The following is a 15,219-nucleotide window of genomic DNA, read 5'->3' as shown; positions in this document are numbered from 1 at the left end:
AGGCTATTGAATACTTCAGATTTTAGCCCTGGCTCATTGACCTATCACTTTAATAGTCCTTTTTTCAACCCTCTCTCTTTTTTCAAAATTATATATACATTTCCTTATCCATGGATTTGAATATACCTATATGCCTAGGACTTCCAAATTTATATCTCCAATCCAACATTTTCTGAACTCAGCTGATAATTTTACTGGCTATTCCTACAGCTTTACTTAAATATCTCACAGGCATATTAAATCAAAATCTTCCAAATGAAATTCATCTCACCTCCCAACATTAACCTGTCCTACCACCTGTGTAACTTTCCCAGTGAATTTCACCAGTCAGTACCTACCTAGTTTTTTAAGTTAGAATCCCAGGAAAATCCTCAACCACTCGTTCTTCTAGATTGCCATTCCTGTGAGTCTCATCCAGTCTACCTATCACCCTAATATTTGTCAAGTCCATTCCTTTTCGCCACCTCCATTGGTGGAGGCCTTTGTTCAGACCTTCATCATTTCCTGCAATAAATTATAGCTGTAGGCAGGGGTGGATCCAATTTTTGTGGGTCCGGAAGCTCCCACATTTAGTGAGATCTCACTAAGAAAAGGAATATAAAATTACAAGGCAAAATAGATATTTAGAAAAAAAACTAATGCCTGACTCATTTCCCTATTTTTTCCTGCATTTTTGGCTGCATCCCCTTTGATCCTCTCTTTGTAGACAACAATTTTATAATATTCTTCTACTGAGAAGATGTAAATATAACTCAATCTTTTCTCTAGAATGGCTAAAAAGATTTTAAATTGATAGTTTAGAAATTTATTTTGGCTTCCTAATTTCTGTTGCTAATGTCACAACAGTAATTCCTTTACAGTGTCTTGCCCAGGTGGTGCCTAAGAGAATTCTGGACCTTTAACCTTGCTGGTCATGGTCCAGCTCATTCAGGTTTTCACAGGGCCAGGAGAATAGGTGGCTGGGGTCAAAATGCCCAGTGAGCACAGGTTATAGTACTATCTCTTTGTGATCTTCCTTCTTGGAGTCAAGACTGGTGCAGATGCTCATCTAGGCTATTCAGAGTATTGTCTGGTGGATATAGTGGCTGGTGGATATGGTGGATATTGTCTGGTGGATATGATCCTGGTGGATATGATCCTGGTGGATATGGTGGCCCCCATAGTGGGGCAGCAGTCTGTGACTCTGCCATGTGACTGACTGGGTTCTTGCTCCCTACTTGAATTCATCAAGTTTGGGAAAGGACCTATGCAAATGAGGGAACTGGTAGCTTCAGCTTGAGGACTTCAAGGTAAGTCAGCGTGTGGGGGCTGTAAGAGGGTCCTGGGGACAGCCGTGTAAACCTGTACCCCAGCTGCTCATTTTTACAGAACGTGTGTCCAGGGAAAGTTACTAAATCTCTCTCAACTATAGTTTTCTCATCTGTTCAAATAAGGATAAGTACAGCACCTGTTTGAGAGTTGTTGTGAGGATTAAATGGATATAATTTTCAAAATTATTTTCTACTGGCAAGCATTCAAGTCATATCTTTAGTGACAGTCGTCATAGTCATAGTCATAATAGTTCTATCAGCAGCATAAAGTCTTCTTTATCCCTACTATCATTCTTCTTCTACAATGCCAATTGTATTTTTTTACAAATAGGTAATCTCCCTTATTAGATCACCATTTTTTATATGAGAAAAGTCCAGCGTCCTCAAGTAAGCAAGAATGTCATGAGCTGGACCTTGTCAACCTTTCCTGTGCCTGCTCCCCTTTTATCCCCATGTACTTAGCTACAGTGATGCTGTTTCACTTGCATTTCACCCATGTTCTTTCATGATTGTGCACTTTCACAAGTTTTATACTCACTGCCACATCCCCTTCCTCAAAGACTGGTTCACTTTCTTTGGAAGAATGTCTGGAACCACTGTGAGCCAGCAGAGATTATGTTGACTGTTTCTAGCGAGTCTCTTTTGCACTCCCTTAAGACCTCCAGATACCCATACTAAAGTTCTTCTTATTCTGTATTTTAAATGATCACTTGTTTTATTCTTTTATTGAACTGGTGAGTCACTTGAAAGCCAGCCCTGGGTCCTATTCACTATTATTCCCCTCAGGCAATCTCATATTACATATCCAATCATTTTTTAATGAATAACTGACAGCTGCCAAAAAAAACTTCTGGGTTGCAATAAAATATGTTACTTGTTTCAGATATAAAAAGAAAAAACATAAACCATCTATACTGGGGAAAGCATAATAAATTTATGTCAGCATTATAAAAGAAGTATTTTTATTATTCTTTATAAACTTTGTCCAAAGAAACCTACACTTCATCCTGATGTCCTTTTTACCTCGTGCCACTTTCCTGATGCAACAGCCAAACATTTCTAACTTTTCAGCTGATTCAATAACCAGTTACTCACTGTAACTCACAGTGGCAATCCCTGGGCCAGTTTAGGATCTGCATGCTAGTGGGGTGGAGAGTCATGGATAGCTGTCTTTGATTCTCCAAGCAATGCTGAAAGGTGGTAGGCAGAATAATGGACCCCAAAAGATGTCCACATCCCAACCTTCAGAATCTGTGAATATGCCATAGTACATGGCAATAGGTAATTTACGTTGCAAAGGATTAAGGATGCAAATCATGTGACTTCAAAATAAAGAGATTATCCTGGATTATCCAGGTGGGCCTACTGTAATGCCAAGGATCCTTTAAAGTGAAAGAGGGAAGCAGAAGGGGAGCTCAGTGTCGGAGAGAGATTTGAAGATGCTACACTGCTGGCTTTGAAGATGGTGAAAGAGACCACAAACCAAGGAATGCAGTAGGCCTTTAGAAGCTGCAAATGATAAAGAATCAGATTTTCTCCTAGAACCTAAAAAAGAAATGCTGCCTTGTCAACACTTTGATTTTAACTCAATGACACTCATTTTGGACTTCTGACCAGAAATGCCATAAAATAATAAATTTGTATTATTTAAGCTATAAAATTAGTGGTAATTTGTTACAGTAGCAATTGGAAACTATGATAGGGAGATATTAAAGTAGGAGCTCCTGTTCAGAACTGCTGCTATGGCAAGCAGACTACACACTGATGCTCTTTAAAATAAATATCATCTCACTTAATCCTTAAAATGTTTGGATAGTTTAATCCTCACTTACTGCATTTGGATTGCTAGAACCCAGTACATATATGTTCTTACCTTTGATTCTAATATAGATAAATTGGTGAGAGAGAGAGAAAGATTTTATTGTTTGGTTCATAGCTTTTTATTGATGTCATTCTAACAGGGAAAAAATGAAAAAGTAAAAGCATCTGTTGTAATGACACCTACTTCACTGAAGACAGCTATCTCCATTTATTTTTCCAGGTGATTTATTTAATTCTGGGTTTAAGTATTGGGAAATTTGCAATATAATGTGTATTCCCCCTTTCTCAGGACAATTAAGGCACTTTCTTTTGTCTGTAGGTATAAGAAAATAATACAGATGGCTGCAAATGAGAGCGTTAGAGTGCTCCTCTTAAGTTAAATTGTTTATGTTATGTCTGCTCCACATTTTCTGGTACATTCATTTCACAAGTTCAGCTTCAGCGGGAGCAATAACCGAACAGAGCTGCTAATGAAGGCGCCCTTGCAAGCTGGGTCAGAGTCCTACTTTTGCATTTGGATTGATATTCCAGTTTGAAGCTTCAGAAGAAAAGTGTACTGACAAACGCTAATGAATGTAAACTAGTTTATGTGTAAATTACTAGGTGTTTAGAGGGAAAAATTAAAGTTCTTTGCAAATATTTTACAGTATAAAAACGTTCTAGATTTCTTGTCTTGTTCATACATCAGAATAGGTTGCCAGAGAAATGAAAGCTTGGCGTGTTCTTGAGATTTTTCCTATTCCAGGACCTTCACTCTTGTAACTGAGTTAGTTCTAACTATTAGAGATTCTATTGCTATCCATATATATGGAAGAAATTAACTGATCTATTCAATGGTCTTTTGAGTACAGCTTGGTACAATGGAATATTGGCATAAAGTTTGTATATTATCAGACCCTAAGGAATGTTCCAGAATTGCAGTTATGTAAAATAATGTTCCCAGGCTGGGCACGGTGGCTCATACCTGTAATCCCAGCACTTTGGGAGGCCTAGGTGGGTGGATCACTTGAGGTCAGGAAGGCTGAGGAGCAAGAATCATTTGAACCCAGGAGGCAGAGATTGCCATGAGCCAAGATCGCACCACAGCACTCCAGCCTGGGCAACAGAGTGAGACTCTGCCTCAATAAATAAATTAATTAATTAGTTAACATTCCCTTAATGGCATTATTCACCCTACATTCCAATTCAAGTAGATTTACAATAATTGAAAAAATAAATTTTAAATTAGAAGGTAGAAATAATTGTTTTTGCCCATGCAAAGCTTTAAAAAATTGATGATTTGCAATTCCATGACATGAACAGTTGTCAGAGGGCCATAACTCTCAGACCCCAGCTGAGTTTACCTGCAGCTGTGGAAAGTTCCCTACTCACTGACCACTCCTGTGCCTGAGAACACTCTCCTACAAGGAAGCAAGCAGGCTAAGGCATACCTAGGCTCAACTCAGAAGTGCAGCAGAGTGATATCCCCTGGCTCAACCCCCAACCAACTGGAGATGGGAATCCACTGAGAAATGTCCCAGCCTCCCTATTCTTTTAGGTCTGACAATTCAAAGGTATGATCCACCCAGTGAGACTGAGCCCAAATTGTCCACATTAGTAACCCACTCATTAATGTACCCTTTATTGACTTGTTTTTCCTCTCTGTCTCACTTTTCTCTATTTCTTACATTAGCTTCCTAGTTTTATCTTCCAAATAAACTAGCAATTCCCAAGTCCTTGTCTCAGGCTCTACTTTTGAGGTAACACAGACAAAGACAGTATAAATGTCTGGCCTAGGCTTGTTGTTCTTTTAAGGAGATCTAAATATCAAAGTTTAAAGGAAAAGTTGCAAATCAAATGCCTCAAGAGGCCAAAAGAGTAACAGAAGGAGTGAATTCCACTGGGTAAAACTGCATAAGCGGGCACTGGATGATAGTGAGGACTGTATTGCAATTGGAGAATGCATACTTTGTTTATAGCTGGCCATAGGTGCTCAGGACAAGCAAATTGTTGCTATATGAAAAAGTTTGACTGCCATTGCCATTTATCCTATTATTCAAGGAAAGTGACAAATTAATATTTTTACACACCATCTCTTAATTTTAAAATGCTGTGACAAATAGACAAAAATACCTCTGTAAATTTCATTTAACCCATGAAATCTAAGTTCTCATCACCTTTTATTTGAAAACATTTTTCCTTGGAAAATATCAGATCTAAAGTCAGGAGTTGAACTATGTGTTTACCTGACAATGGTAAGACTCACTACTGTCCTACCAGCTCCAATTTATTTGCAAAATTGGATCATATTCAGAATCACAATTGCCATGACTTGTTTCAACTGAAATACTGAAATTAAATGTGCTGAAACACTGATGTACCAAAAGTGTGTATCTCTTGAATCCTTTAATAAATTTACGGCATGTTTATTGAATGCCTATGAGCTAAACAAGCATCCAAGAATAAAACAGCCAAAGTCCACTGGCCTCATGTGGATTATATTCTAACTGGCATGACTATTGGGCCATTTCTGTAAACCATTATCTAATCTAAGAATTATAATTTATAACTTTCATAACCTGTACTAATACTTGGGAAGCTTACATGCAAGTATTTTTATACCAGAAGTAATGGCTTTCATGTTACATTTTTTGTTTATTAGGTTTGCAGTGTTTGTTTCATCCTTTGCTCTTTCCTTATTTTACTCAGGTTTTCTAATTGATTTAATTGACTCTTATTTTACTCAGGGCTTTTACCACTACTCCCACATAATAAAATGAAAAGGATTAAAAAGTCAGTGTGGTAGGTGATTTATTTACATTATATAATGTTGCTATTTTTTATTATTGGAGCTAATGATAATCTTCTCATGATCACACAGCTCAAAGTAGGAAGTGAATACAGCCCTGACTCCCTCGAATACTTTTCACTACCCTGCTTCAGGGTAGGGTAGGTAACAATATGCCAGAAGGGAAAGTTAGTTTCTTCTGGAATCTAAGATTTACCTAACATTTGGGAAAAAAATAATTTTATGCAAAAACTAACACAAGTCCATACACGTGTAAGATGGAAAAAATAAAGTAAAACAAATGTCAGAACTTTGGAAGGCGCTTTGGGAAACCACTGACCCACACTCAAATCTTTATCAAGAGCTGGGATCTCATTTGTAAGGTACAGACCAGTAACCTACTTGTATTTCTACTTGGATGTTCCAGAGGCATCACAGACTCAACATCTTCAAAATGTGACTCAACCACATTCTCACATGACAATTTGCTTTCCTCTTTGTATTTGATTTTCTACCTCAGCAGAAGCATGACCCACTCCTTTATATCTAGTCATCAAGTCTTTCCATTCAATTTATTTCATACCTTTTCATTCATCTTCTACTTCTATTCCTACTGCTATTGTCTAATTTCTGGTTCTTATCTTTCATTGGAACTTTTTAAAAAATTACCTAGCCTCCTTGCAATAATCTCTGCTTTCAATTGATTCTACCACATGACACAATAAACTTTTCTGAAAAATATTTTCATGCCATTTACCTGTTCAAAACCTTTCACTGGTTCCCATAAGCTACTATAAAATCTAAACGTATTAACCCAGTGAACGAGGCCTTTAATGATCAACTCTATGGCTTCCTATACAGTTTGATCTCCTGCTACTCCAACCTTCTAATACTCAAACTATTCTCTAATATAATTCTCAAGAGACTTCATCTTACAAGACACTTCTATCTTTGTTAGTTAACCATACTGATCACCATGCAAATTTCCATTTCTCTTTTACAGATCAGCTCAATGATCATGCTGAAGCCCTTTCCCCATCTAGAATCTATTAATTTCACCATGTAAACTCTCTGCTTTATTGCAGTACTGCAATAATTTATGTAGCTATCTAATTCTTAAATAGATTTGAACTTTCTCAAGGGTAACAACAGATCCTTGTTCATCTTTACATTCCCAGCATTTATAATATTAGGTACACACACAAGCACACCAGCCTTCTCCTCAAAAGAATCTCCCTTGTTTCTAATGTCAACTCCCTATTTATTCATCTCAGATATTAATATTCCAATATCTTCTTATTGTCCCCTAAATCTGAGCAGTCTTTAAGCAGCTGCAACTTCCCCCTTGTTTCTTCCTCTGAATTAAATATGGATGGAAACTCACGTTGTTAAGTTAATAAGATAAAGGTCTGTACTTCCAGAGTTTGAAGCTATGATCACCAAAGTGTGATTTTAGATATGATTCAGGGCAAAATTATACCATGGGAAGCTAAAGATAGCATAGTAGAAATTAATATACTATTAACAATAAGTAGATCTCTCAGGCCACTGAAATAGCAGGAATTCTTCTGAAATAAAGGCGAAAACAGAAGAGATCTTGCAAGTGCAGTAGGTGCCAGGATCCAGTTTTACAGCCTCAACCACAGAGTGATTCTAGAACAGAGTACCAGCAGTTGTACTTAGAATGGACCTTCCCAAAGAAGGTGCGGAACACTCTAAATCAACCACAGCTGGCCTGTCTTCTAGTGGCCAAGGTAGTTAACATTAAGTCATACGTTTAAAAAAACAAATCTCAGTGGTAACACGAACAAAAAAGAAAAGTCTATTTCTCACTCACATTATAATTTCTCATGAATTGGATGATATGATGCTGTCAAATTAAGCATAAGCCCTCTGAGGTGACTACAGAAAAAAAGGAGAGTGGGGATAAACACAGAGATCCTTTACAAACAGGCATGTAAGTGGCTTGCATCGTATCTGCTCACCTTCTATTAGCAGAACAAGTCACACCAGACCCCATCCACATGGCCCTAACCTAACTGCAAGGAAGTGAAAAAGCTAGATTTTCTGTGTGCCAAAATTAAGGAAACTAAAAGAGAATTTGGCTAGTATGGCATTGTAGCCATCACAGTAACCTTATGTGTATCATACTTTTAGTTGTGCAAAGACAATGCCCCCTCTTTTTTAATCCACTTATCCCACATTTAACCATGTATACAGATGAAATTCAGGATGAAATATCTTGAAAACATTATATAACTGAGAGAGGAAAAAGAAAAATTTATTTTTAGTCAAAATATCAACGATGAGAAACATATTTGTTCCTCTTTTTTAAGAAGGTAGTTAGAAAGCAGAAAAGCACAAGGCTAAAATTATAGGGAATGGGACAGTATTATACCATATTAGCAATTTGACTTCTTGAGAGTTACTTGAAACACTATAGTTCAGTTTCTTCATTTATAAAGTGAAAACAAATTAGACTTTTCCACCAAGGTTAATTCTGTTAGAATTATCACGTACATGTTAAATGCTTCTAACAGTATCTGCTACAGAGAAAGTGCTCAAAAACAGGGGCTATTATGCACAGTATTATGACCATTGTTTCTGTTGCTATCATGGTTATTATTATGTAGATCAACTGGACAAACAAAATCCTGTTATGTCCCAAAGAATGAGAACTCCATTTCAAGTAATCTAGAACAAAACTTCCCATATATTATGTGGCAATCTTTTAATGGCAAAGTTCAAAGTTAACATTTTGAAATGAAAAACTGAAAATATGTAGGTATCAAATCCTTTTCTGGCTTATCTGTGCTATCAGAAGGTACTTAGAATTCTCTGCATATTCATTCACCTACCTTCTTCTCCAGCCTTTTCTCTTACCACTCCTTCCCCTTGCTTTCTGGTCTTCAGCCATATAGATGTTCATTTAGTCCCTAAAATACACCTCCACAGAGGGCTTCTTTGCATAGCCTATTTGCTTTGATAACAAGGGAAGAAAACAGTATCTTGCAGGCAGAGCAAGTAGCCTGTACTTTCTGATAGCTAAAACAGCCCTTTCTAATAAAAGCTTTCCCTGGGCTTGCTGTTGTTCAACTAACTGTGAGAGATGCCACCAGTACAACTGCAGCTGTTGGAATCACAATGTCACCAGTTAGCAGAAACTTAGGAGCCCAGATTTTCACTGGTGTTAAATCTCTCCTGATGCTGCTGGGACGAACCTGGAGTCTCATATAGTCACCATGTCTGCTGATATTACTACACCGGCAGCCACAAACTGGCAGCAGGAAAAACAAAGTCTTAATGCCTTCTTTTTTGCTTTGAGCCTCCTTAGAGTACCTCCTATTAGTAAAAAAGCCAAATGGCAAAGTTTTCTAAGAAATGTAGTTTGCAGGTTTCCAACCCTGGAGGTACAAAAGACAACATGTTTGGAGTTATAACCAACAGAAAACCTGCAAAAAATCCTACTACATATTCCCATAGTATTATATATCTCAACTTCAAAAAATCCTGCTATATATTCTCATAGTATTGTATATCCCAACTTCATGGCATTTAGCACTTTTCCAACTCACTTACGTATTTTTTAAATTAATCTCTCTCTCAGAGAAAAGTAATCTTCATAAACATAGTGAAAACTGTCTTATATTTACATTTTATTTTACTCAATAATTAGCATAAAACCTAGTTCACAGAGGGCATGCAACAAAATTAAGGAAATGAATAAATGATATGACAATTAATTTTAAGTTATCACAAATCATTTGATAAAAGAATTACTAATATTCTACTGAAATGTACCGAAGAATTACTATTTTTTATTCATTACTGAATAAAGTGAATTTTTTATTTTTCACATATTTGTGAATTAGCTTCAAAGTTCATATATGATAATGTGTCTTTAACCCTTTGTATTAGCATAATCTACTTTGAATGAGTTAGGAAAGGACAAGAGTATTAGAAACACATACCAGCAACATCTTATCAAAATCATAGTCCAGAGTTCAGTTAGGTGGGTGGTGGTGAAGAATGGACCACACATTGGTAGAAAACGTTGTTGGATAATAGCTGACCTGGAAGACCCTTCTAGCACAACTCAGAATTCTCCAAGGAATTCCAAGGCTTCTGCCCTCATATTTTCTTTACTACCCTCTTCTATCCTTACTATGTTAGAAAATGCATGTCTTTTAATGTGTACTTGTTCACTAGAGAACTTGTTAATGCATTCAAAGCTTGTTTCACTGTATCCAGTCATAAAACAAATTTGTGACTTATAATGGATTGGTGTAAGGAATAATGGATAAAATAGGAGTTTAAAGCACTTAGAATCTATAAAAAGCTGCAGATGGGCTAAATAATATTTTCAAAATGTTTATATATATTTGCAACTTTTTCTGTGCTCTCTAGAAACTACGTGCCATGAGCTCTATTTGCATATCCATGAAGAATTAGTTGGGTTTTGGCTTGTAATATTTTGGATCACCTTAACAGATGTAGTTCTAAATATCTGGCATTTCTTTTAACGTTGTTATATCATAGATATGGTTTTTTCTCTTGTTCTCAATCTGTGGTGTCTACCTTTTAGAGGCTTTTCTAGAGCAAGACAAGTTTTGTCTAACACTCATTTCTTCACACACATACACAGGCCACCCCACACAATTTGGCAAAGTAAACTTAATTGAGAAATGGAAGAGATTGCAGTCATGTGTAACATATTTTAATTATAAGGCATTAAAATTTATATTAATGAATGGAATTTAAAAGTATTATTGATAAATGTTCATTTGGTTGTTACTTTATATCTTTTGTCTTTTTTTTTTTTTTTTTTTTTTTTTTTTTTTTTTTTTTTTGAGACGGAGTCTCGCTCTGTCGCCCAGGCTGGAGTGCAGTGGCGCGATCTCGGCTCACTGCAAGCTCCGCCTCCCGGGTTCACGCCATTCTCCTGCCTCAGCCTCCCGAGTAGCTGGGACTACAGGCGCCCGCTACCACGCCCGGCTAATTTTTTGTATTTTTAGTAGAGACGGGGTTTCACCGTGTTAGCCGGGATGGTCTTGATCTCCTGACCTCGTGATCCGCCCGCCTCGGCCTCCCAAAGTGCTGGGACCACAGGCGTGAGCCACCGCGCCCGGCCTGTCTTTTTATAGAATAAGAAAATACATTGGCCAAAAGAGATGTTCCCTTTTGTTCATGCAACTAAAAGGTCAGTGGTGACCCTTTGATCAAAATGGTTTGTTGCTTAATAAATGCATAAATGAAGCTTTCTAAATAATCCATTGATTTGAAATTACTTATTTTTGCTGCCAAATACACACTATTAACATTTTAGAACAATAAAATGTATAAATTTAAGAACAGTTATTTTTATCTTATTCTGAGTGTTAGTTATTCTCCTAGTTTATCAATGCTCTTAAATTTAAAACTCCTGTCAACTTAAGAGCAATGAAAATAACATTTAAAAATAGAAAACAATAACATCAAATCTGTACTTCTTTCTAGACCTCAGTCTTCTACTGGCTTCTAGTTAACATATTTTTTGCAAAGCATAATAGCATCTAATTTTGTAGCTATAGTGAAATTCCTGGGAATTTGTTTTACTTTAGAATAATGTTGGAATTTTATTTTTCAAATTTGAAAATATTTTAAATATATTAACATTTTAAAGTATATAACCTCATTTTAATTTTTTAAATTATTATTTTTCTAAATCTTGAAGGATGTGTATTTCAAATACTGAATAGCATGCTCACTCTCTGGTATCTTAATCTGAACAAAAGTATTACTTATTTTTCTATTATTATATGTTTAATTTCTATCATAATTCTAATTTGCACATTTTAGAATCAAAAAATATTTAGAGCTGGAAGAACTCATTACTACATACTTTTTAAAATTATGCCTGTATCAACTTAAGTCTTTGGCCACATTCTTAGAGTTAACTAATGGTAAAGCTAGAAATACAGTACCCATTTACTGCAGAACTACTCCTATCTCCAAAAATAGCTCAAATTGGCAAAGAAAAAGAAAAAAACAAAAACCCTGAGACTTTTTAAACAAAAGAAGTATAGTCAAATCTGAGTGAGAGAATGGTTATTTCCAAAATATTTGGTTTTAGATAACAGTATGAATAATTTTAGAGGCAATTTACATAATTATGTTTTATTAGGCAAATATTAGAATTACTTTGCTTCCCCTGAATAAACAATGTCTGATGATAATGAGGATAATTGAGGAGTGGGGTTGACAGTAGTTGGCAATTTTTTAAGATAATTTTAATATATGTCTTAGGTAAAATGCAAAACCCCAAATCATTTTAGTTAATTGGAAGCTATAATTGAAATAACTGAAAAATAGCAGTAACACCAGAAGAAAACGTAATCTTGTGAGAACATGCAGACCCATGATGGGGAACAGCACACACTACGGTCTGTCAGGGGGTGAGCAGGGGAAGAGAGAGTATCAGGCAAAGAAGCTAATGGATGCTGGGTGATGATGGGTTGGAACCTAGGTGATGGGTTGATCTGTGCAGCAGCCCACCATGGCACAAGTTTACCTGTGTCACAAACCTCCCCATCCTGCACATGACCCCGGAGCTTAAAATAAAAGTTGGAGGAAAAACCAAAACAAAACATTAAAAGAAAAATAGACTACCTCTCTCTATACATACTTAGAAAACAGGAAATCTGAACAATATATTTTGTGCTGGATTAGCTAAGTCGCCTGGTGGGGTCTTTCACGAGCAATATTATACTTTAACCTAAAAAGTTAATATGATACTTGGATATTTTTAAGTTATTGGGTTATTTGCAAGAGCCGAGGAATGCTGCCTCCAATTAATTCACTATTAGGCCCTTATTAACATATGGTGACCAATTTTAACTTTTATATTTTCAGGGTAATTTCTTTTACCCAGAGAATTTAAGGGAAGAGCAGTAGAATTGATTAAAGTGATATTAATTGGAAGATTAAATATGATTGAGTTATTTATCCTGAGGAGAAACTAAGATGGTTACTTATTACTTCTTTAGGTGTATTAGCTATTATAGTGGCCAATAAGAGTAATTTCCATTAGTCACCTCAATTTTATTTAGAACAGAGGTTCTCAAAACATGGGCCCCATACTAGCAGCATTAGCATCACCTGGGAATTTGCAAGAAATGCATATTCTTAGGGCCCATGGCCAACCTACACATCAGATCATATTTGCAGATAGGGCCCAGCACTTGCTTTTAGCAAGCCATACTGATGATTGTGATTAATAATAATAATAATAATAAAGAACTAATGTTTTAGAAGTCGGCTGGGGAAAAGAACTTAGTAGTGATACTAGGCCAGGCGCCGTGCCTCATGCCTGTAATCCCAGCACATTGCGATGCAGAGGCAGGCGGATCACGAGGTCGGAAGATTGAGACTATCCTGGCCAAAACAATGAAACCCTGTCTCTACTAAAATACAAAAAATTAGCCGGGCGTGGTGGCACGCGCCTGTAGTCCCAGCTAATCAGGAGGCTGAGGCAGGGGAATCGCTTGAACCCAGGAGGCGGAGGTTGTAGCGAGCCGAGATCGCACTGCTGCACTCCAGCCTGGTGACAGAGCAAGACTGCGTCTCAAAAAAGCAAAAACAAACAAACAAACAAACAAACAAAAAACAAAGGACAAGTGATACTAAGATATATTTTGTTAAGAGGAAAGAAAAAAGAAAACTTAATCATGCACACACATATATTAACTATTAAGATATTATTTGTTAATTTAAAAGTTAGGCTCCTGATTCTTTCAAGATTTTTTGGTTTAGAAACACCATGGCCAGGTAACAAAAGTGTTGTCTAGCCACAATCATCTGAAAAAGTAAGATTAGTATCATAATATCACTTGATTTTAGATAGAGAAGGGCATACTTTTCTTACTTTATGGTAACAAAAAATGTATTTATTAAAAGCTGATTTGAAGCCATTTTACCAATAAAATAGAGATGCTTAGTTCAACACTTAAAAGAGTAAATACCTTATGTATATTTTGTAATATGCTAACTCACTTTTAGCTTTTCTTTACCAACTTAATATGGATTTTAAACTAGAGTCAAAAGCCACCTCCAAGGCTCATCTTCAGCCTTTGGTTTTGCCTGGAAATGGCCAGGAAGTGCGCTTCCCTCTTACACCACTGCCTGTGCTTGCTCAGCCACTCCCCATCTACTTCTGTTCTGCAGTGGTGTCTGGGCCACTTGTTAGTGTGTTTTCAGTGGATTTACAGGGTCTTTTTTCTGGTCACTTATGTAAGCTGGAGGCAGATAGAGAAGAAAATGGGTATATGTTTAAGTCTTTGACCTTCTCCACCAACCCAGAATTTAAATATAATGACATATTTTTTTGTTACCATTGATGGCTCACTTTATCACATTTGCTATCAGCACAGAAACCAATCAATATCTCCTTTTGGTGGGGGAATCACCAGGACCCTGTAATATGTGAGGGAAGGTAGGATGACACAGAGTGAGGCCAAGATGAGTTGTGAAATACAATTGTGTTGTTGCACCCACTAGGTGACAGGGTTGAAGACTGTCTTGCAAGCTTGACAATCTGCTTGTGCTAATGTCTGTGCCGGTGTAAGTGCTTGACAGTCCTGCAGGAGCCACAACACCCCAAGTGGAAGCTCTGAAGCTGCATTTCTCTCCCTTACTCATGCCTGACCATTATTACCCGCAAATATGACACCATGCAATGTTTGCTCTGTGGAATTTGGCTTTTTCCTTCACGTAAACATTGCACACATACCAGCTCTCCTTCATTACCACTAGACTTGTCACAAACAAAAACATCAGCTTAAATTCTACTTTTCCTCAATATTTTATTTTAGGAGATTGTTTCTTTTTCCTACTAGTAGGCCTTTTGGGAAATATCCTGTTTCACTCTTGCTTCCTTATCTTTAAATTTCAGGGAGGAGCAAAGGGGTGAGATTTCTGTCCAACGTCTCACAATCATCTCGTTATTTCCTTCTCATTTCCTGTAACCAGTGAAGAAAAGCAAGAACCTCAAGAACTCATAGTCGTGATGGATTCACAGGAAGTTTTATTATATCCTTTTATAGGTCTCTCAACTTCCTCAGCTCCTCTCCTTCACAATCCATAATTTAGATGTCTACTTACCTGCAGCTTCTCCTGGGGGACATAAGTAACTAAATTCTGCCTGCTCGAACGCCCTTTTTTATACCAGTGTGTGTACCCTCATCTAGCCTAGGTAAAAACTGTTAGTTTAGCAAAGCTTACCCTCCCTCCTTCAGTGTTTCTTCCCCTCTTTCAGAATCCCCTTGCCAGTGCCAACTGTAGATT

General features: G+C 36.9%; 1 protein-coding gene across 1 annotated transcript in view; it reads left to right on the top strand.

Annotated features, from left to right (window-relative positions):
- The window catches only part of DGKB (diacylglycerol kinase beta), an 835,560-nt gene extending 820,669 nt beyond the window's left edge, over positions 1–14,891 (top strand). The window contains exon 26 of the mRNA XM_034963734.3: positions 14,828–14,891. Coding sequence (XP_034819625.1) covers positions 14,828–14,845 — 18 coding nt within the window. The 3' untranslated portion in view covers positions 14,846–14,891. The remainder of the gene's footprint in view (positions 1–14,827) is intronic.
- Positions 14,892–15,219: the final 328 nt, after the last annotated feature.

Source organism: Pan paniscus, chromosome 6, assembly GCF_029289425.2.
Source record: "Pan paniscus chromosome 6, NHGRI_mPanPan1-v2.0_pri, whole genome shotgun sequence".
Classification (NCBI taxonomy): Eukaryota; Metazoa; Chordata; class Mammalia; order Primates; family Hominidae; genus Pan; species Pan paniscus.
The sequence above is the reverse complement of the archived record's forward strand: the minus strand, read 5'-3'. Positions and strand labels throughout refer to the sequence as shown.